Source organism: Euprymna scolopes, chromosome 6 (genome assembly GCF_053919585.1).
Source record: "Euprymna scolopes isolate OS-2025 chromosome 6, ASM5391958v1, whole genome shotgun sequence".
Taxonomy (NCBI): domain Eukaryota; kingdom Metazoa; phylum Mollusca; class Cephalopoda; order Sepiida; family Sepiolidae; genus Euprymna; species Euprymna scolopes.
In genome coordinates, this window is record NC_136487.1 from 106,710,747 (window position 1) to 106,734,685 (window position 23,939).

The 23,939-nt window shown below is 30.9% G+C and overlaps 2 protein-coding genes across 5 annotated transcripts in view; one reads left to right on the forward strand and one right to left on the reverse strand.

The window, feature by feature from the left end:
- LOC145277838 (uncharacterized) overlaps positions 1–12,740 on the forward strand; it is a 125,672-nt gene extending 112,932 nt beyond the window's left edge. For 2 of the 3 annotated variants that reach the window (XM_080129764.1, XM_080129765.1), the window contains exons 14-16: positions 5,851–6,015; positions 6,125–6,283; positions 11,947–12,740. In XM_080129764.1, the coding sequence (XP_079985890.1) occupies positions 5,851–6,015; positions 6,125–6,283; positions 11,947–12,644 (1,022 nt within the window). In that variant the 3' untranslated portion in view covers positions 12,645–12,740. The remainder of the gene's footprint in view (positions 1–5,850; positions 6,016–6,124; positions 6,284–11,946) is intronic. The other variant, XM_080129766.1, reaches the window with a different exon arrangement.
- Positions 1,360–23,939, reverse strand: part of LOC145277841 (protein GVQW3-like) — a 115,610-nt gene continuing 93,030 nt past the window's right edge. For both annotated transcript variants that reach the window (XM_080129784.1, XM_080129785.1), the window contains exon 2: positions 1,360–1,767. In XM_080129784.1, the coding sequence (XP_079985910.1) occupies positions 1,482–1,730 (249 nt within the window). In that variant the 5' untranslated portion in view covers positions 1,731–1,767 and the 3' untranslated portion in view covers positions 1,360–1,481. The remainder of the gene's footprint in view (positions 1,768–23,939) is intronic.

Sequence of the window (23,939 nt, forward strand, 5' to 3'; positions counted from 1 at the left end):
TTTTTTAAATATTGTAAAGTTTTCCGAATTTAAAAAAATGAAATAAAAAGATGAAGAAATGGTTACTATTATTTTTTTATGTTTAAAAACAACACAACAAAAAAAAAAAGCAATTCTACTTTAAGCACAAGTTATCATAAGAGAAACACGTGTTGACAAGTGTACTGAAGGCATTTAAAAACAACAAAAACGATTTGGTTAAATATTGTTTAAAAATAAAATTTTAAAAATTGAAAACTATTTTTTAAACTGACAAATTCAGAGTAAAATAATGAGTAGTCTAGTGAAACAAAAGCTTAAGAGTTTTCTATTTATGAGATGTAAACATGAAATGAAACTTGCTAAAATGAAACTGACTACTGTCAGCATATAGCAGCACTACGCGCTGACAGCCGTAGCGTATAAATAGCAAGTCGTTTTTTATTTCGTTAATTTAAACAAGATAACATTTTAAAGAAAGTTACTCGCAATTAATAATTATCAAATATTTACATATTTATATATAAAAATAATTCTGAAATTATTATCTATATGAAAACGATGAATATGTCGACTTATCAATTTCGAAATATTCTTCATCAATTTTGCTCGGTCGTAAATTTGCTTCCTGTGGTTGTAGAAATACAGTTCGAAGTCCAATAGAAATGGGATTCTGAGTTCTTATAGCATGTGAAATTTCAGCCACATCCAATAAAATTTAACCCCACGCATGTGTATCCAACCGCAACGTATGAAATCTAAACATTGGGAAATGTGTTTCCATTTTGCTTTTGTCAATTTTGAACGGTTTTTCATTTTAAACTTGAAGCATAAAAACATGAACGCATAAAAGTAAAATAAATTAATACCATTTGAAAGCTTATTTTATTCTCTTTCCATCCATGTAATTCTTTTAAAGATTGGCCCACAAATAAAAAAGATATGGCTTGTTTAAGCCCATTGGTGTAAAATATTGTCGATGTCAGCAAAAATATGGCATACACTTGCATTGCTAATAATCGTGGAAGAGGATTCCTCTTGTGAGCATTCTGGCCTTTTTTCTTTGATTGCTTGCCATGGGTGCTTCAGTTGTCCAGAATAATGCTGTCCGGTCACTGTGTGGCCCTTCTCAAGGTATTCAATCAATATGACACCCTGAGAATCCTAGAAAACCGAGGTCATGACCTTGCCAGCTGAAGGAACGACCTTGGCCTTTTTGGGGGTCAGAGATGACGTGTGCTTCCACTGCTTTGATTGTTCTTTGGTTTCGGGTTGGTAGTGATGAACCCAGCTTTCATCCATAGTGATGAATCGAGCAAGGAAATTGTCTTCATCAGCTTCAAACAGTTCAAGATTGCTCTTGGATACAGTGCACCTGGTGCATTTCTGTTCAGCTGTCAGAAGACGAGGGATCCACCTTGCAGAAACCTTAGAGAATCCCAGTTCTTTGGTTAAAATTTTGTCTACTCACTCAATGGATATCCCAAGTCTCTGCTATCTGACTATTCCATGACCATCTGCAAAGCAAGGTCAAGGTTATCCTTGGTTGTTGCAGTTAGGGGTCTTCCTGACCTTGGGTCATCTTCAATGCTGTCTATGCCACGCTTGAATTCTCTGATCCAACGTGTCACTGTCGCATATGATGGGGCACTCACTGCTAATGTTCTCACCATGTCTTCATGAATTTCTGAGGCAGTCATGCCTTTCAAATGCAGGTACTTGATGACTGTACGATTTTTTGTTTTCTCCATTTTTCACTAAATTCTTGACTCGCGCTTTTTCAAAAATCTGAAAAAAAAAAGAAGAAACATGATAGAATTTCAAAAAATGACAAGAATACACACAAACGTCTGTACATACAAAAGAGTCATAGGTTTGACCATGCAACGCTTTTTCTACACGATGCTTAAAACTTTTCATACACCCCTCGTATTTTAACCCTTTAAAAACTTTCTATGAAACTGTTACTTTTTAGATACCATTATGAGTAATTTTTTCACACTGCAAACCTATATGACTTGATTTCATTACCATCGTGTGATAAAATGTTTAATTCTATGTGTATTTTTCCTTTTTTTAATTATACAAAATAAAATCAATGTTAAACTGTTATGTTAATTTTAATAATATACTTAATCTTTTCTCTCACCGCAATGGAAATCTTTTTACACTGCAGCAATTTTTTTTTGTCCAATAAATTCTTATTACATTGTAGTTTCAGTTTTGATACTATACTGAATCATTCAGTTATTGAGAAATCCTTATAAACTGAGGCAATTTTAATTTTTGTATCCTTTTGTTTTTTAAATTTTACAAAAAAAATTAACCTTTAAGTGTTGTATTGGTCCTAACACTATTTTAAATCTTATCTTTTTAAATATTTTATTTTAAATATTTTTATTAGTAGTTTGAGTAGAAATCCTTTTCGACTGCAGCAATTTTTTATCATCATTCTAAACTTTCTGCTTTTTTTTTTTTCAGAATACTGCACACCTGTTTTGCTAACTCTTTTATTTTATTTTTTTTTTTATTTAAAATAAATTCCATATTTTTTCTGGGCAACTCTAAGACACTGATCTTGATAGTATATATATATATATTGCTGTACTACTTAGCATTACCTGATAATTTTCTTTTTTTCTTTTTTTTACTCCAAAAAACATTGCCACCGAAATAAAAAAGGCTACTTTGATAAAGGCCAGGTTTATTGACGGGGAAACTTGGGTGAGAAATTGGTAGTAAGATATTTATCCACATTACATTTAAATTTCTGGTTGAAGGAGCAGAAAGAAGTTCCAAAGGCAACCAGCTCGAGGAAAGAAACTGTCAGGGTAGATTTTCTTGCATCTAGGCAACTTTATGGTGAAGTGGTGGGATTTTATTGCTAATTGGTTATTTTTAATGAAACGCATAAGTACAGTAAATAATGAGAGCACATACCGTGCTGATACATGTAAAACCAGCACAAAGATGCAACAGGGATGGGATTGGGCAGACAGTATATGACCTATTTGTTTTGAAATTCCTTTTTGCACCCTTAGGAAAAGGTTAATAATTGGTGTATTAATATTGGATACTAGCAGATGTAAAAAATTTCTAGCCTGGTAGAAGGAGCCTATCTTCTTTACAGAAGACTTGGCAATATTTTTTTTTTTTTACAAAGGAGTCACCACTTATCAAGGCCCATTCTCTCTGATTCTCTCTCCTCTGATCTTGATCACATGGTGCAATGGGAAAGAGGTGGCTGGTTAATTTTAATGCATCTAAAACCAAGCTTCTATCTTTCCATCATCAACGCTCTGATCCCCTGTCTGACATCAATTAAAATGAATGGCTCTCGTCTTGGGGAGGCTTCATGTTTTTGACAAGCTTCTGGGTGTTACCTTTACTCCTGATCTAAGATAGAACACGTACATCAAATCCGTTGCCAAAGCTGCTGGAAAAATGATGGGATTGTTCTACCGCTCCAGTAGATATCTCACTGCTGATGCAATTCTCTACCTGTATAAGAGCTAAGTATGTCCAAGTATGGAGTACTCTTGTCACATCTGGGCAGAAGCAGCTTTTCCTGCCTTGACAGAGTTCAAATAGACTAGTGGGGGATGCCCTTTTCTCTTCCCTGCAACCTCTCTCCCACAGAAGAGACGTTGCGAGCCTGTCTCTTTTTTACCATTATTTTCATGGCAAGTGATTATCTGAGCTCTAATCTATGGTCCTCCCTGACTTTCCTGAAAAACACTCGTTTAGCTGAAACCATTATCAATAATTTCACCCACTCTTTATCTGTGCCTAAACCTAAACGTAGATTCCATGGACAAATCTTCTTTCTTAGAACTGCACACCTGTGGAACACTGTTCCGTTTTCCTGCTTTCCAACTGACTACAACATGGTTGTCTTCAAGTTTAACGTGAACAAATTATTGATGAGTCATCCCCTTAAGTAATCCAATTTACCAAATTTCTGTTCATTCATTAACCCTTATTCTAGAGTGGCCTTTGAGATTCATTAACCCTTATTCTAGAGTAGCCTTTGAGATTCATTAACCCTTATTCTAGAGTAGCCTTTGAGACAACTGAGTAGTTGGAAGATGAACATAGCTCAGGGCAAGTTGTGAGAAAAAGGTCTCAGAGACTTGCATACTGACCATCATTGTTGGGCACATGGGTTGGTTTCTGAATAATCTGAGTTAGATCATAAGCAATGGAGAAATCGTGACAGAACCTCCCTTTATCATCTGTCTTGTTTGAGTGAGCTAACCATTCCACATTGTGAACATTGAAGTTTCCACAGAATGTGAATGTTAGCCGAAGGATGAGCAGACAGGATGTGGTCAATTTTATCAGATATGCTCTTAAAGATAGTAACTCTGCTGTTATGAGAGCAATAGAGAGAAAATATAAATGCAGTAGTGTGAGCAAGTGCAATCTGAAAGCATATATAAGGAAATTGTGAGTCTTCTCTAGAGATGTCTCTACCACATGGAAAGTCATCTCTAATGTAGTCAAGAAAGTCATTTTTGAATATCAAGAATAATAAGTCAAGAAAGTCATTTGTGAACATCAGGAATAATAAAGATCCAAGGATTGATGTGGCAAACCCGCATTTATATCATGTTGTTCTGATATACAACCATCGAGGACAACCTGAATTTTTCTCTTATCTAAAAAGGATTTGATTATGATTTGATTTTCATGAGAGAAACATCATGCCAAACCCTGTCAAATGCCTTAGATATGTGTAGGGCTACTGACCGAGCTGCCTTATTCAGCGCTTGGTTCAGAGATTACAGTTAGGATATTTTAATGGAACGGGTTTGTCTAAATACATACTGTCCGTTGGAGAAAGGTTTGTTGTCTGTGAGGTGGCAGACTAGCGCTTGATAGATTAAGGATTCAAAGAGAGGGAAGAGGATAATGGAGTGATAATTGAAGGGATAAGTTCTTTTGCCAGAATTCTGTAAACAGGAACAATTTTCTAACAGTCAGGAAAGAAAAATTCATTAAGGCATTTATTGTAGAGTTTGGAGAGAACCAGAGCAACGATCTGTGCTGCATAGATTCACAGATGAAAATTGTTGATTGCCTCAGTGTTTATAACATTACTATAAATTTTCCAAAAATGCCAAATTTCTAATTTCCCTGATCCAATGCAATTTCTAATCATCTCAGTGTAAATACTCTTCCACAATTTCTTGATATTGCAGATTTGTTGCTAATTTATATCCTATTAAACCCAATTATTCACAATTATGACTATTCAAATTATGTTGTACAGTTTAAAAAAATTAGTTCAGGAACCAATTTTTTTTTTACCTGCTTAACAATAAATGTTCCAAACAATTAAAAACTCTTTAAAAATCTCATTTTTTGGTAAATGTATCATAAATTGATACTAAGGAAGATATAATTATTAGATCAAACAAGTTTAAATATTTCACAAAATCACCACCAAATGACACAGAAGGACAACTTTGTTTCAATTCAACAGGAAATACATTAAAATCTTAATATGCTTAATTAGCGATCAAACTAAATTTTCTTTTAATAGTAAATCAAAAAAAAATCAGATGAAAACAAAAGTTGATGATAGGACAATAAAACCCGCCATACACAACTGAAATTTATTAAAAAAACACAAAAGCACTATCCATTAGAACTACAGGTTTGAATATTTTAATAACTTTTGGATGAGAAATTCCAGAAGTATTTCTCCTTTCTGTCATACATATACTTTGATTGTTTGTCCTGCACTCCAAATTTATAGCCATTTGATTTGGACATTGATTATTGATATTGGTCTTTTTTTATTTTGACAAATGTTTCTTTGTTTTATGTATTTTCTATACACATTTCTTATTCAATTTTTTGCAGTCCCTTTTTCAATGGTTGACCTTCATGCTTCTCAATCAAACCACATTGACCTTGAAGAATCTTCTTTGAAGAAAAAGAAACACAAAAAGAAGAAAGAACTTGATAAAAGTGTTACATCTGTTGATATGAGGGATGACAACAGTTCTTCTCTGCCCCAGACTCCAAGTAAGTTTCATCCTATTCTCTTTCCATAACAAAAGTGTTTTTTATGACAAAGTTCTGTTTTATAAAAAGAAATATCATTTTTCACTTTTCATTATTCAATGTTTTGCAGTATCTATTTCAATGGTTGACCTTGATGCTTCCCAATCCTTTGACCTCAATGAATCTTCCTCAAAGAAAAAGAAAAAGAAACACAAAGAGAAGAAAGAGTTCAATGAAACTCTATCCATTGATATGACAGAGGACAGTTGTTTCATGGCCCAAACTCCAGGTTAGTTCTTTTTTTGGTTCTTTTACAATCATCTTCTCATAACAGAAAATTAATGACAAAAATTCCTTCTTCGTTTTTATTTTTATTTTAATTTTCATGAAACAAATCACAAGTTTTTATTTACTAAAAACATAAACAAGCCAAAAATGTGACTTTAAATAACACATTTTAACAAAGTGAACCTTTAGAAATTCCATGTTCAAATAGATGGTGAAAAATAAATCGACTTGAAATTGTTTAGATAAAAATTGAATATATAAAATGAAACTTTTTGTTTTAAACTGATCTCTAGCCTTCACCTTTTTCCATATATATTTATATAAAATTAAGCATGTTTATATATTGTTATGTATAGGATTTATTTCTGACCTAATTAACTGATCATTATCAATTTTTGAACACTTGACAGGCAATTTGAAAGTCTTCTAAGTCTTTTTCTGAAAACATACCTTCAACTGTGCTCATCCTCAATTTTGTCTCCACTAGGATCTTCTGATCACTCGTCTCAATAAAGATAAAAACAAAGTATAACAAAACCCCCGAATATCCTTCTCCATCAAACAGTTGATAGTTGACTGGGAGTTTCTGTTCTGTTTGGCAAGCTATGTAACATACAGCTATATGACAAGTCATAGATATAGACTCGCACATATTTTGTACTATATCTGCAATCGCTTGACAAACGAATCTCACACACTAACAAATCTATGCACAGAAAAAATAAATATGGTGTATTTACATAAGTAAAGCTTGTTAGTATAAAACTATGATTATGGTAGGTCAGTCTAAGAAGGGGTAACGGAATTCAGCTGACTAAATATATTTTTTGTCAACATTTTTTAGGAATGAAACACAAACGCTAGTATGTAAATCAACTTGGTGAACCGTCCCCTTAATCCAATCTACCAAATTTCCAATACTAACGATTACTACCATATTATCCCGTTGACTACCGTACACTCAATAATCGATATCCTCGAGTGGCTCCATGCCTTGATAAGTGGTGACTTCTATATAAAAAAAAAAAAATACTAAGCTCGATGTTTGAAAAGAATGCATCTGACGTTAGCATAGACAACTATATACTCTAAGAAATTCAAACAGAACCGAACATCCAGCCATGGTACATCCCTGAATATGCTGCCACCATTGCACCTAGAAACCACTATTTCAATTGTTTTAAATGTAATAAATGTTTTGAAACTAAAGTACTGCCAGCAATCACTGCAAAAGGACTATAAATCACAAGCGAATCATATGCTCAAACCATCAAGTTCAAAGTAGAACAGGGTTGCTTCCCATGAGTTTTGGGAATTAAAGTCCTTAACAGATGCATGTCCTCTATCACACTCATTAACCATTATCCTTGAGTTTTCTTTAGGCCTTGATAAATGGTGATTCCTTATAAAAAAAAAAACAAGTGGTCCAAGTATGGGCTGCGTTTAGTTTAATTTAGCTTTATGCAAAAGGAAATGAAGAATGAAAGCACTTGAAAATGAAAATTCAGATTTTTGTAAAACTTTAACAATAAATTGTCCCCAAATTTCACATTTGTATTGAATTCAATCCATAGCACCAATTATGCAAGATCATCTGAATTTTCATTTTTGAAGACTCCTTAAATGTTAGCCCTTTTCTAGAATCATAATCATGAAATTTTAGTCAATCAACATGGCAGAACATGAACAAATGTTTGACTTTATTGTTCATGCATGCCAGGCATGGCAATTGCTACTACTAATTCTTTATTGCTGCATTCAAACAATTTTGGTTTATTAGCTTGAGGTATCTTAAATATTTCTTGCGATATAATTTGAAATAAAAAAAAAATAGAACTGATTTAATTACAATAATAAGATTATATAGAATCTGAATCCCAAAAAGATATTTTTCAAGATCAATTCTTGATTTCTTTTGTCTTTTTACGATAAGAGATAAGAGTTGGTACTAATTTTATACAAGCATTACAAAAATGAGAAAATTGTTTTCCCTTTGAATTGACACATATTTAACAAATCTGCAAAGAATATTTTGATATGTGAAAACGTTTTTGTAAAAAGTAAGGAATGTTTTATTTTCTATTTTTTCAAAGAAATTTGGGAGTCAATACATGCCAGTATGTAAAAAAATATATGAATCAAACTTTTCTTTAAAATTCCTTTTTGGGTGTTTATAAAAAAATCTTTTTTTTTTTCTTATTTCTAAGTAAATGATAATATTGAGAATTTATTTTGGTAAATATCTTTTTAGGTTCATATATGAAATTTCATATACATTGTAAATATTTTTGTAAAATATTGTAATTTTAGACACACAGAGAAGTGATATTAAAATTGGAAGTTGTATAAAATAAATGACTAAACTAATAAAAGGCTTCACCCATAAAGATAGATATAAATCTTTAGGTTTACAAGAGAAGAAATGGGCAAGAAATCTTAATTGAATCCTCCAAAATAATTGATATCATTTGAATATTTTGAACACATTTTTTTAATATTTCTCTTCTCATCAGTAATTTATTAGCAAGAAAGATTTAAACATAACTAAATTTAATACACTTCTAGAAAAAACATTTCTAATTAGGTTAAAATGACTCTAATTTGAATCATTTTAAGAACAAACTGAATTTAAAAAAATAGTTACGTTTTTTAATTTACAAGGACATTTTTTTAAGTTTATCTGATAAAATATTTAAGAGAATTCCTATTATATTTTCTGTGAGATGAAAATTTTTAATTAAAATAAAAAATTTCCAATGACATAAATACATTTATTTAAAAATCTACTGAGAATATTATTTGCAGTATTAAACATTGTAAATGTGCATGCCAATTTTAATAAAGATTTTATGTCTGAATATTTGACGATTGTAAATAGAAAAAAAAGGAAAAAATGTAAGAAAAGAAGGAAATGCATCAAGAAAAGAAAAACTAATAAATGATCAGTTGTTGATGGTTGGAAAATTTAGTTTGAAAGCATGAGCAGATAATGTCAATGCTACATAACCACCTCCTGCTAATTTCTGTAAAAATAAGCAGATTCTTTAAATCTGAAGGATTTCATGAAGTGTATAATTTTACTCTCTATTCAAATAATATTCCTCTGGTAAGATATGAGACAATTGTATGAAAAATGAACCTACTTTGCTATTTTAAAATTTTGTGTCTAATAAAACAAAAAGAAAAGAAATAACCAACAGCTTTACTATGAGTCAGGCCCCAACTTCTATTGCTGGGAGGAGGGAGAGGGGGGTTATCATGTATATAGATGAACAGGATGTTTTAAATAAGTGTCATTTTTTTTTATAAATGTCCTTTAGCTCTTATCTTAAGTGACATGTGTGCCACACCAAACGTACTTTATACAACAACAATAGTTAAGTATTGATGGAAAATTATAGTTTCGTATGATTTGTTCAGAAATTGAATGTGTGTGTGTATATACATGCACACACTAAATTTAATAGTGTGTGTATGCATAAACAACAACAATTTGTAAAGTATTCATAAAAATGTTATTTTTTTTCTTAGAATAAAACTTGACAGAATCTAATGAAACTTGTTATATGACAATCATGTTGCATACTTTAAAACTTGTTTATATTCCATTGTGCATAAACAAAACTTTTTCGATGATATAATGGTCAGCAATCACACATCTTATTATAAATTTTCCTAATGTCTGTGTGTGTGTGAGACATGGTTTATCTCAGCCTACAGGCAGCCCACCCAGGCAAGTAAGGTACCGAAATGAAGCCTATACCCCAGCAGATGTTTTAGTGATATTTATATCCATGTTTGGTTGTATGGAAATGAAAAAAAAAAAATAACGATTTACTAAACAACGTTTTATTTACTGGATATTTTTCCTGTATTCACCGGAAGTTATTATCTCCCTTAGTAAGTTTGATTTACTCTGTGTGTGTGTGAGACGCGGTTTATCTCAGCCTACAGGCAACCCACCCAGGCAAGTAAGGAACCGAAATGAAGCTTATGACCCAGCGGATGTTTTGGTGATATTTATATCCATGTCTGTATGGAAATGCAAAAAAATAACAATTTACTAAACAACATTTTATTTACTGGATATTTTTCTGGTACAAGGACTCAAGTTTGTAATGTAAAAATCTCTGAAGAATTGATAATTTTTTTTTTTTTTTTTTTTTTTTTTTTTTTTTTTTTTTCAAAATTACATAAAAATTTGTGGAAATATTTTTTTAAAGCAATTTTTGCAAAAACTGCAATCTGTGGTCCCCCCCCCCTTCCCGGCCTAACTTTCATGAAAAACACTATCAATAATTTTCCCCACTCTTTATCTGTGCCTAAACCTAAACATAGATTCCATGAACAAAGCTTCTTTCTTAGAACTGCACACCTGTGGAACTCTTCCATTTTCCTGCCTTCCAACTGTCTACAATATGGTCGTCTTCAAGTCCAACATAAACAAGTCCTTGATGAGCCGTCCCCTTAAGTATTCCAATTTACCAAATTTCCACTACTAATGATTACTTCAACATTTTCCCATTGACCCTTACCTTTGAATGGCCTCTGGCCTTTGATAAGCGGTGACTCCTTTGTAAAAAAAAAAAACTGCTTTTTTATTTACTTAAAAGTTATTTAATCTTAAGTTTTTTGTTTTTGTACATTATGGTTTGCTAGTCATACTGAAATCATTCTTTTGACCAACTAATTCAGTTTGCCGACTTGCAAAGATTTTTATTTAAAATATTAAAACTTTGTTGAAACACATTCTGGTAATATCAAAAAATTTATCTTTTAAATGACTAAAGAATGAAAAAGAAATGAATTTGCATTTTTAGTTTCAATTTAGAAATAGTCTTCCTAAATAAAAAATAAAACAAAACAGAATTATTTGTTGTATTAAAATTAAAGTTGAATAAAAAAAATATCCTATTATAGTTAAATGTTTTCTATTAACAAATATACAAATTAACTTTGCAGTAATAAAAAAGGTAAAATTGAATTGAAATACAGTTTTTGGACGAGAAACAATAAATGCGAGAAATGAACCCAATTTTCACATTAATTTCAAAGATTGTAAATTATCATTAGATTGATAATTTACAAAAGAATTGCAGATAGAAAAACTTATAAAGGATCAAATTCAGTGTTCTTGATTGCATAACCTATCATGAAGAGCATGAAATTTAACTAAAATAGAAGTTTGTATTGAATCCTGAAGAGTGTCGATGCATAATAAAACAAAAATTGCACTTTTCCCTTAAAAATGGTGGCTGCATATTTTTCTTAGGAAGCTTTAACGCAAGAAAGTAGAATTCTGGTGACCTCGATGTAGGTAAAATTCAGTATTCTAACCATTTTGTTATCCTTTCATTACCTTAATATTTACATCATTACTGGTTGGTAAGCAAAATTATACAAACAACTGCTCTTGGACCAAATCCGTCAAATAATTCACAATCATTTTCAAACATTTCTTATGGAGTAATTTATGAATCTGGATGTGGGGGCAGTTTTCTGTTTCTCATCTGATTTCAGCTCCATTGTTTTGTTACAAAAAATTCCACTTCAATTTTCATCACATGGTTAAGAGTGATTTTTTATTCCAGGAGTTTTTAAAGGAAATCTGTACACAGTCTGGTTCATAACAATTCATGCTGTATCTGTTTTCCTTTCTTGCAGAAGTAACAGTTCCAGAATCTGCTTATATTGATGCTCAGGAAGAATCTCTGACAATGTCTGGTAAAAAGAAAAAGAAGAAACATAAAGCTGAGAAAGTAGAAACTGCTGATGATGGAAATGTGCAAATGGAGAATGGATGCAATGGTCACATGGACTCTTCTTTGAGAAAGAAAGAATCAGAGGTTTGTGCTGATTCTGCTCATCTGAATAGGATTTCTGTTGACGCTGCTGAAGTATTACAAAAGAAGGACAGTGATATGGGATCTTTGAAAATGGAATTTGATCATTCAAATTTGACAGATTTTGTTCCAGAATTGGAAGAATCTTTTTCATCTCACAAGAAGAAGAAAAAACATAAAAAACATTCATTCGAAGAGAATGTTTTAAATGAAACTTATTTACAGTTGAATATAAAAAGGAAAAATGAGAATAAAATGGCAGAAAACAATCTTCATAATGATACTGTTAACAAGTACCTGGACTCATCTTCAAAAACAAAAAAACATAATCTATTTGGGACATTTGAGGATTCCGTTCCTCTTGTGAATGGTTCGCCTATATACACTGAGGAATCAGTAAAGAAAGATGGTAGAATCAATTTTTTGCAAATGGAACTTGGTATAGTGAATTCTGTAGATTCAGTTGATGAAAAAACAGTTTCTTTACATAAGAAAAAGAAAAAGCAAAAAGAAAAATGACATGTTTAGATTTTTAGTAGTAATGTGAATCTGTGGCATCCTACACTTGAAGGATTTTTATTTGATTAAATTAAAGAGAGGAAAAATTAAACTCAAGTTTGTTTTTTTTGTTTTGTTTTTCTCAATCTTAATGGCATTTTGAACTTTTGTTTTATTTTTTTGTTTTTTAATGCAACATGATTGTTGTTAAAGTATTATATTCTTTTTTATTATTAAGTAAAATATTTTTGTGATAAAGCATAGTGAATCTGGTCTATTTCTCTGGATTTATAATCAATAGTAGCATACTTTGGGGTAATTGCACCAGCTAGTTAAAAGTGCTCTTTTTTGCAACCATGCATATAAAGACCACTTTTTTTTGTTGGAGCAATTACCCTCGGATTTGGCACAATTACACCAAAGTATAGTATTACATCTGACAAATCAATTTCTTGCTCTTCTTCTGTATTTCACTTCAGTTTCTTCTTTCAGGTTAAGAAGGTTGTTAAAATGAAGACAGTTTTCATGATTTACAACATTAATAAAAATCAAATATTGATATTTTCTTATCTATATCACCTGTCAAAATTATGTTTGGATTAAATATAAGATTATCTATTACTTAAAATTACATTTATATATACTAATAATAAACTAATTGAAATGTGATTTCAATGAAATGATGCAAATAGCAGCACTATTGTAACCATGTCGGCTACTACATTGGATGAAATCATTTCTATAAACCTAACTCACTATCCATATCTATTTGCGGCTCAATGAGGGAAAAGTTAGACACAGTTAATTCTCCTACATGCAGTCTTTTATTTTTCAATGTAAAAATGAAAGCAGTGTTTAGACAACTTAAAAAAATATATAATCAAAGAATGTGTAAACATTAGTCCTTATTTGTTTCTTGAGTACTTATGGAAGAGACTATATATGAAAGTACTTATGGAAGAGACTATATATGAAAGTACTTATGGAAGAGACTATATATGAAAGTTTCCAACATCCTAAGTGAAAGCATTTCTATGGAATGAACTGGATTCAGACGTGGCATACGGAGGTTGTTAACCACTTAAAGTTAAGTATATGTTTATACATCTGTATGTACAGGATTTACTCTGAAATTAATTAACCAAGTATTATGAATTTAGACCTGCAGCTGTTAGGGACAGGGGTTGGTAATGTGGACTATATATACTTTAGTTTTATGCAAAGGGGGCCAAGAAGGGTTGAAAGCCTTTTGTGAAAATTCAGATACCTTTGAATTTTGTGAAATCTTAACAATGGGTTGTGGTTAAAAGTAAAGAACGTTACCTCATGCATCGTGCGGCTCATGTTAGGAAAGAAAAAAAAGAGAAAATAAAAATGGCCACCCCCTGGTATTTATGGACTGAAAATCACGTGATGTGACGAGAGGGGAGAGGGGGTATGCAAATGAGATGTGGTTGGGTCTCTCTATAAAAGAGCCATCTTCTTTATTTTGGGCGTCAGTGTGGAAAGTGCAGAGAGAAGAGAACAGTTGGATTTGAGTTTGAGACTTTTGATCTGAGGTTGAGTTCAAATTTAACGTCATGGGTATTACCACAACATTAAGTATTCTCAAAATTTCAGTTTCTTTGAAAGGTTTTAAAGGATTTTTAGGGAGTACAATTTGAAAATTCAAATATTTAAAATGTATATTTGAGCCATAGTTATTAAGCCTCAATTTGATCCATAGTCATCAAGCCTCAATTAAAGAAGGTCCCTGAATTTCTTGAAAACCTAAAAAACTTTAATTTCAGACATTTAAAGCTTAAACGTTAAGACGTTTAAGCTTTTTCTAGAATCAAAATTATGTAATGGATTTTGATCAAAATGAATCCCTGATTCACTGATGACAAGTTATGGCCGTCTGATTGACCTTAAAAAAGGAATCATCTTGGATTTAACAGGAGACCCTCATGCCATACCCTGTCAAAGGCCTTAGATATATCTAGAGCTGCCGCTCTGCCCCCCCCCCCGCTTTGTCCAATGAATGGTATATACGTTCAGAGATTACAGTGAGGATGTCAGCTGTGAAACGGGCTTGTCTAAATCCATATTGTTTGTCAGTCAGAAGTTTAGCATCTGTAAGGTGCCGGACTAGAACATGGTTAATTATGGTCTCAAATATTTTGGTGAAAAGTGGGAGGAGGCTAATGGGGCGATAATTTGATGGATCAGTTCTTTCGCCAGAATTCTTGAATACTGGTACCACAGAAGCAGTTTTCCAACAGCCCGGAAAGCATGATTCATTAAGGCATTTATTGTAGAGTTTGGAGAGAACTGGAGCTACTTCGGCTCGGCACTTTTTTTTTTTTTTTAAATTTTTTTTAGATGGCATGTTAGAAAAATAAAACAATTAGAAGAAATATTTACAATAATGACAGTTGAAGTTTAGTTTCAGCAAAATAAAAAAAAATATTTAAGCCAGATAGATATTTTAAAGGGTTTATTTATATGATGGAGATTGGAATTTTAGTTTTAGCATCAATCGTGGAGGCAATTTTGGCTGATGCTAACTATGTAATGTAAGATTCTACACACATCTATATAATATTATATTATATATAATATTTATATTATATATTTATATATATAATATCATATTATATATAATATTTATATTTATATATATAATATTATATATCATAATTTAGTAATTTAAATTTTATGATGTGAAATGGTTAAATTTCAAATCTAGAATTTTTATTATATGCAAGACAAAGAATACAATTCAAAAAGTATATCTCCTTAACTCATAGGTTTTCGATGTTTACCCGTCTCCTCAGAGGAAAAAATATTAGCAAATATTATAATGGTTTATACCTAATTTGCTAAAAACAATAAACATAGAAAATCATAAAAGTTTTTAAATATCTTAGAGTAAGGGAAATTATACATTGGTTCAAAATGAAAAGGATATTGAATTTCATATCCAAATTGTATGGTAAATTCCAAAGTGAAAGTCTTTGGTAGCAGTGGGGTAAAGGAATCCAATGCATATCTTGATTCTTCCACGGCACAATGGAACAATCCAAAGTAGGCATAATTCCTTGGTTTCTCCTTTGTTTAGATGATGAATCCGGTAAATATTTTATTATATAAGTCCGGTGAAGATGCTTTTCAATAAACATATAATGTTTTTATATATTTATTTAATATTTTTTTAATTATAATATATGAGTTTCAAAGTCCACTCAAAATCAATTTCAATTTGTGAATAAAAACAGTATCTGGAGACAGACCAAGCAAAATAAAATGAAATAAATATAAATATATATATATATATATGTGTGTGTGTGTACACATACACACATACTCGTTGATATAAATGCTGTATAACATATCAATTTAGGTACTTCACAGAGATGAATATATATATCCATTAAGTTCCTAATGTTTAGAACTCTATGCATTTTCTAATCATCTTGATATACCAACTCTTAGCTGATTATTACACTCTTACAATGGTTTCTTGATTCTATAATTTTTTGTTTATTTTCTAGCTCACTTATAGCAATCAAAAAGATGGAATGCTTGCTGCCTATGCGCAATAGCAGCTGCACGGTGGGTGACTTTTTATAGAACTTTTGTGTACGGACAAATGCTTCCATGGCTGCTTTGACCCATTTGATGACCTCATTTCCACTTTTTTCGGCAGGTATAGAAAAGTTTCACTCTAAGAGACATCTTTAATGAGGTCTTTGAAGGATTTCAAATCAATTTGTTGGTAATATTTTGTTTTCAGAGCTTCAGTTTCAGGTCAGAGGTTTATAGTGATATTGGCTATTATCGCGAGGTGATCAGTATTCTCAAGTTGGCTATGAGAATCCATCACACAAGCCTCAATCTATGCTGCTAAGAATAAGTCAAGAGGTGAGGCTTGCTGATCTTCATGATCCAGGATGCAAATAAAGAAAATAATGGTTTGTAAAAGGGAGTGTGCAACAGTGTTACAGTCAGTCAGATATTAATTACCTCCAATGTGTGCTGAAACCAACTCTGTGTGTAGCTTGAGAAACAAAATCATTCCTTGTGGTCAGTATTTACATCATCAAATACATAGATTTACATACTCAGTTCCTAGAAAAATGCTATACTAATCAAGGAGGGTACAGTCCTGGGTTGAAAGAGAACGGTAGCAGAAATATAGATAACTAATACTGTGTTGTAGAGCTGTTCATCTCTGATTCTACACTAAGTCCTCTCGTCAAGGAGAGGGTGTCACAGATATCAACTCTGAAATCATGTATATATTTGTTATCAGTATTAGTATCATTTTGGCTCCCTGTGACATATCCGTTATACAAAGATACAAAGAGTACTTCATTCCAAATTTCATGAAATTTTGCCCTATAATTTAAAGCCTATAAGATGTTTTTAATTGTTTTAGTTTTAGTAATATTTTATTAACATTTTACACCCTGTGGAATACCCCATCTCTCAAGAATGTTTCAAGGCAAATTTGGTGTAATTTTGACACATTATTTTTGGATCCTGTAAGTGACCAGCAGACAGACAAAAATTATGTTCTTCTATCTGTAAACATGATCAGTCAATCATGAGATTTCTGTCTGATATGTATGGGCCAAAGTCTTATTTGAGTCTTACTTCTTGATATTGTGTGAAGTGTTCACAAAGTTATTCTATGGAAACATTAATAATTCAAAAATTATTTATCTGATCAATTAATGAAATTTTGTATGATGGTTACTTTTATCAATAAAAAAAAATACTTGACCAAATTTTTTGGATGTAACAAGTACTTGAGTGTCTGTAACACTTGCAGAGGTATATAGTTATACATGTGTATGAGTTTGATAAGAAAATTTACATTTGAATGCTTTAAAAAAAAAACATTAACACTCATAAAAGAAATTGGAAGGGGGCTTTTATAAATCCTTACAACATATTTGATGAACAAAAATAAAAGAATTATCATCTGAAAAAGAAAGTTTTAGAAAATTTTGCTTAGAATATTTTTTTTTAAATTTGTAATTTCATAATATTGTGACTATTATTTATTATAATGATAGTTAAAAAATGCTTCTTTAAGTTATTAATAATTCTTGAAGTAAATTTACATAAAATGCTTGAAAGCGTTAGGCAAATATTGTTTGTTCAAAATTCAAATAGTTTAGTTTTTTTTGTTGTTTTTTTTTTTTTTAACTGTTTTTAAACAAATATTTTCCTGTTCAAAATGATTTATTCTGTAACCAAAACTATGATTTTGGAAAGGATAAATTATTTTTCATCCACACAAATTCTTTAATAACCTCAGCAATTAAAATTAATAATTTTATAAGTTTATTTTTTATCAAATAAATATTTTTGATTTCATATATCAGGTTGACAAGAAAGTTCTATTGGTGGTTTTTAACTTTTAAATTCAGATGAACATATCTCGGCTCAAACAAAAACTTATTACACCACCACTTTTGCCAATGCAAAACAACTGCATTTATGCCAGTAATGTAAAAACCTTGCGTTTTGGTGGCATTGAAGTCACTGAAGGTATTTTTGATATCGCTTAGGTTTCTCATGCAGAAAAGTGTTGAGATGCTTGAAAATGTGGTGGTAGGTGAGATCTGGAGAATATGGTGGATAAGGCAAAGTTTCATAGCCCAATTCATTCAATTTCTGCAACGTGCGGTCAGACAGTCGTGGAGGAGAATTAGGCCTTTTCTGTTAACTAATGCTGGATGTTGTTGTCGAAGTTTCTGATGCATATCATCCATTGCACTTTCCTGTCATAATGATTGTGCCTGTATTCAAACAGTCAGCATGACTGATGCAACTCTGACTTCAGAAAGTGTTGTGGAGCTTTGTCAGCATTTAACCAATGAGCTGAGCTTCATTGTTTGTCGTAAAAACCTACTTTTCATCACAAGTCACAACCTGGTCAAGAAGCGGGCCCTTCTTGTTGCATAGCATTTCTTTTGGTTATTGTTCAATTCGTGAGATACCCATTTATGAAGTTTTTTGTCTTTCCAATCTCTCTCAAGTGGTTGAAAATTGCCATATACATTATGTCTATTCAGAAGCAAATTCTTGAACAGTTGTGTGTAGATTGGCTTCGACTAATTGCTCTTAATTGTTGTCAGCTTCCGATGGCTGACCACTACACTCATCATCTTCAAGACTCGTTGCCACCACAAAATTTCTTAAACCACCATTGTGCTATGCATTCAGTAGTAGTTCCTGGGCCAAACACTTTATTGATATTGCAAGCTGTTTCAGCAGCTTTTCGGCCTAGCTTGAATTGAAATAAGAAAATTGTGTGAATTTGCTTTTTTGCCCTCTTGGATTCAATGTTCTGTAGGTACCTTCAATGCGCGCCACAGTTTTAACCCCCACTGTATGTAACACGATGTAACTATAATTTAATTTAATATTATCATCCTAACTTTTTTACCATTTAAAAGAAGTTTTAAATAAACTGCTAATATTTTAAAAAAATTTTTACAGCATACAAAAATAATGAAAATACGAGACAAAAATCGTGTTTACACTATCGACGCTTTAAAACAATGTTCCTATGTAGTGACGTTTTTTAAGCCGTTGACACACTCCTGTTTTAAAAATCTAGCAAAAATCAAATAATAATCATATTTTCCTGAAATTTTCGATATTTATTCATTATTAAATAAACTTACATATTAAAAGTAGGTTTTGTTAAATATATTAGAGGAAATGTTTTTGTTTTTAGGTGTTCTACCCCCGCTTCCCATATTTCATGTTACGAAAACTAAAATAAATAAATGTAGGTTGATAAAAAATTTCAACATTTTTAAAGCTGAAAAGATCAAATAATTAGAAAATAGTTATTTTTATACTTATATAAAATCCTGTCATTTTTTTCACTTACCTTAAAGTTGTAAATAAAATTGGACATAAAATCAATATTATTATGTTAAAAAAAAATAAACAATTTTTCTTGATTTTTTTTTTTTTTCTCGGTAATATAATTATTTGAATTACAACAAAAAACAGAATTCTAAAAAATAATTATTTTTAAAAAGCTTTAAATGATATTAATTTCAAATATTATGTGATATGAAGTTTAAACAGCTTTTTTTATATAACAGGTTTCCAATAATAAAAAAATATATTCATATAATAGAATATATGACTCTTGAGATGATAAAAATTACAAAAGCAAAACCGACTAAAAAAATTTGTTTGGATTTGATTATTTAAAATGACAGAGGGTGATATTCAAATTTTGCGATTTTTTTTTTTTCAAAAAAGTATGGACGCTATAAGCACAGCATCTTTAGGTACATGTATCAACAGAACAGGTTAAAATTAATTTAATCGTCTGTGTAGTTCGTTATTAAAAATCTATTTTGTTTTATAAAAGCTAAATCTTATATTGTTTTTATCCATTTTTTTATTGTACATTTTATTTATTCATAAATTTCTGCATAAATGATCTTCCATAGAAATTGACCCAAACACACGAAATGATGACGTCACTACTTATTGTGTATAATGATGACGTTCTACACAACGGGTTTGAGGTACTTAATGTTCTAAAAAGAAAACAATTGTTTTAAAAAGATTGTAATTTAAACAATTAGATAGAGCAAAAACGCTTTTTAAAATGATAAATGAAATAAAGGTATTATAACAAAAACTTATTTGAAAATACATCATTCGAAATCAAAATTAAAAATTTCACAAAAACTTTCTTCTCAACCTAATAATACTAGATGTATTCATAACCCTTTGGGTCACTATTCTATTTTGATTTCATTCAAAAATTCATAAACTGTTACATACCTGTTAGGACATTGATTTCTATATTATTCTTATTGATAATATAGAACGAAAGAAACTCATTATTTTGCTGTCTAATTTATGCAAATTAGAAGGCAAAATTTAAATTTAAATTTAAAAGCGATTCTCTGAATGCTCAGCAATATCAAAAAAAATTATAATGTGAGATTTACCGAAACAGATTAACAAACCTTAATAGATAAATCATTGGTGAATAAATTACAAATTACAGCTAATTAGAAACAATGAAATCGATTTTTTTTAAAAATAACTTAATCTTCAAGATTAAAGTATATGAGAAAAAAAACATTTAGGAGACAAGTGCGGAAAGCTTAAATATAATAAATAGGTTCTTTTCTTTTATCATATATGACCCAAGTGGATAAATGGATATATTATTTGTGAATAGAACTAGAGACAAATTTCAAAGTGGAAATATGACACATTGCAATGGAAACACATGCTTTTTGTTTATATTGTTTCCTAAGCTGCTATAAATGGGAGAAGCTGTTGCAACGTTGATGAATCACACAGTTGTTATTCAACTGCAGTGTCGGATCTTTTAAATTGTCGTTTAGAGATTTAATGATAATATTTTTCCTTTAATTCTCAGCTCGTGTAATTTCTTGAATTATGAAAATAAGTTAATTGGCTAAAGTAACCATTAATTTTGGCTGAGAGATAGAATCATAAGAATGGAATAACTTTAGATTCCTTTATATATCTTTACTAAAACAAGCTTTCATTTTTTATTTAACATTGCACTGTATAGAATTATAAAATTGTCTGTAAATAATGGTTTCACTTAAAACTCAAGTATCATGGTTCAATTGTGCTCTAAACAGAAACATTCGTTTTAAATGCGCCTTTGTCTTATCAAAGAACCAACTGTTGGTTTTATGAAATTATTTTTACATAATCAATTGGATTAAAGTTACACGGACAAAAGTCAAGTATCATGGTTCAATTGTGCTCTAAAAAGAAATATTAATTTCAAACATGTCCCTATCTTATAAAAGAATCTACAGTTGATTTTATAGGCTGGGCCTTACTGCTTGTGTGGTGATAAAACTTTTCAAATACAATTGTGATATTTGGTTGTATAAAAGCATTAACCTTGGTCAAAATCCGACTTCTTAAATCAGATTTTTTTTTATTCTTGATTTCCAATACTTATCAGATGCATTCTGATACAAAACTTGCATAGGAACACTCCCAGACACATTAAGTACTTTCATGTGAAATTTAAAAAAAATCGGCTCAGCCGTTTCTGAGTCTATAACAAGGGAACAAGCTCTCTCTCTCTCTCTCTCTCTCTCTCTCTCTCACACACACAGTTCCTTTTATATGATAGTAGAGAAATAAGATATTTTAATTTTCATCCAGAATTTTCAGTATTCATTATTTATGTATTGATTTGAAATGAGACAAATTTCTTAATGATTTTACATTTTGATAAATAAAACTAATAATGCAATTAAGATTTATTTTCTTTAATTGTAGAATTTTCAAAAGTCCATTTTACTACAATTTTACTAATTCAAATTTGACATTGTAAAGGAAAGAAATTTTTGGCAAATAATTGATGGATTCTTGAAATACAAGTGCATCTTTTAGAGGATCGTCACTTGAAAAAGACTCCTCTGAGCTTACGTCACAACCTCCAGGTGGAACCTTAACATAGAGTATGTGGTTTTTACAGTATCCTTCAAACCTGAACACCTGTTTGATCTTGCCAATCAAATTATTCTTGGTGTTGCAGGTGGTATGGTTGGTGCCGTTCTCGACTGAATGCAGCTAGCAAAAATATGTGATTGATGGGAGGGCATATTTTTGCTAGTGTATACATATTACATATTAGTAAATGTAATATGCATGTCAAGAAGTGTAACAAATTTAGAAGTAACTAAAACCTATCTCTTAGATCACTCAGGTTTGTATGAAAAAAGTTTTCTCATTTTTTACCAACGTGACATTAACAATCTACTTATACATTCATTTTTCTTTTGTCACAACATAAAATAATTTAAATTGAAAGCAGGAAAAATTTGGAATGAATTTTAAGGAAATTCTTCCAACAATAAAAAAAAGATTTATTATTGTTATTTGTTTGCCATGACCATCTTAGTGCACATTGCCATCTTGAATGTTATTGTCATCGAGACAAATTCTATCTTTTATAATCTCCATTTATTTGCTAATTTCTACAATCGGTTACTTCATACATTCCTGTTTGCTCCTTTTTTCAATTGTCCATGAGAGATGGTATTCCATATGGCTGCTTGAATTCGGTTTTCAGATCTCACTAATTGCTTTAACTGACTCATTATTACAAACCCCATTTTCTCTATCACATGATCTGCTTAGCTAAATACAACTTAGTATCTCTCCGCCTCACTCCTCCCTCTACTATTATTACTGAATAAATTGTTTTTAAGAAGATAAGACACATCCAAGTAAGGATAACCAGTGGAGTTAATAACAACAAATATCTGGGTATTAATGATAGGTTTGACTAAGTAGAATAAAATCTAACCTGACTCAACCTGTTTGATTTTTAATTATAATCTTAAACAAATATCTATAGTGTACAACCAACAGTGGCAATTGGATAATAATTATCTCTACAATTATATAAATGCAACTTTGTGTGTGTGTGTGTGTGTGAGAGAGAGAGGGAGAGAGAGAGAGTTTGTTCCTTATAGACTCCGAAATGGCTGAACAGATCTTCTTTAAAATTTACAGAACTTTAGTGTATAAGTCTAGGGGTGATCTTAATTAAGTTTTGTCTCAGAATACTCCCGATAATTCTCGATAATCGATGATCAAAATCTTTATTTTAATTTATCTATCATCAGTAAAGCCATTTTTTCCATGTTGTCACTTAGCAACAATGATAGAACAACAGACCATGAAAATTCTACTGTGGGTAAGTTGATAGCATGTTTTTTTGGGGGGGTGGGGGGCATGACATGGTCTATAGGTTTCAACTCTGCATGTAAATTTCTTAATGTTTTTTTCCGGAAAGAAGTTTATATAAGATATAATAATTTTATAAAAGAAACAGTAGGTTTCTAGAGTGCAATGTAGAATAACATATATTTTGGACTAAGTTACTGCATGGAGGCATGTGAAGCTTCCTCCCGGGTGATTTCACGGATTTCGATGACAATAAAAATATAGGAGTGTGAAATATTTGTTGATCATCATTCAATCCTGGGCAACGTCGGGTCTCCTTGCTAGTATGCTATAAAATACGTAGTTAACTGATACTAAACAGACACCATTAAGTGCATAGAATAGAAAAACAGGAAAAATCGGCATTGAGGAAAAGAATAAAGAGAAAAGTAACAAGTAAAAAGACTAGTACAGAACATATAGTCCAGTGTTGATATGATTAAACAGTTAATATGATTAAACAGTGTTGATATGATTGAACAGTTAATATGATTAAACAGTTAATATGATTAAACAGTGTTGATATGATTGAACAGTGTTGATATG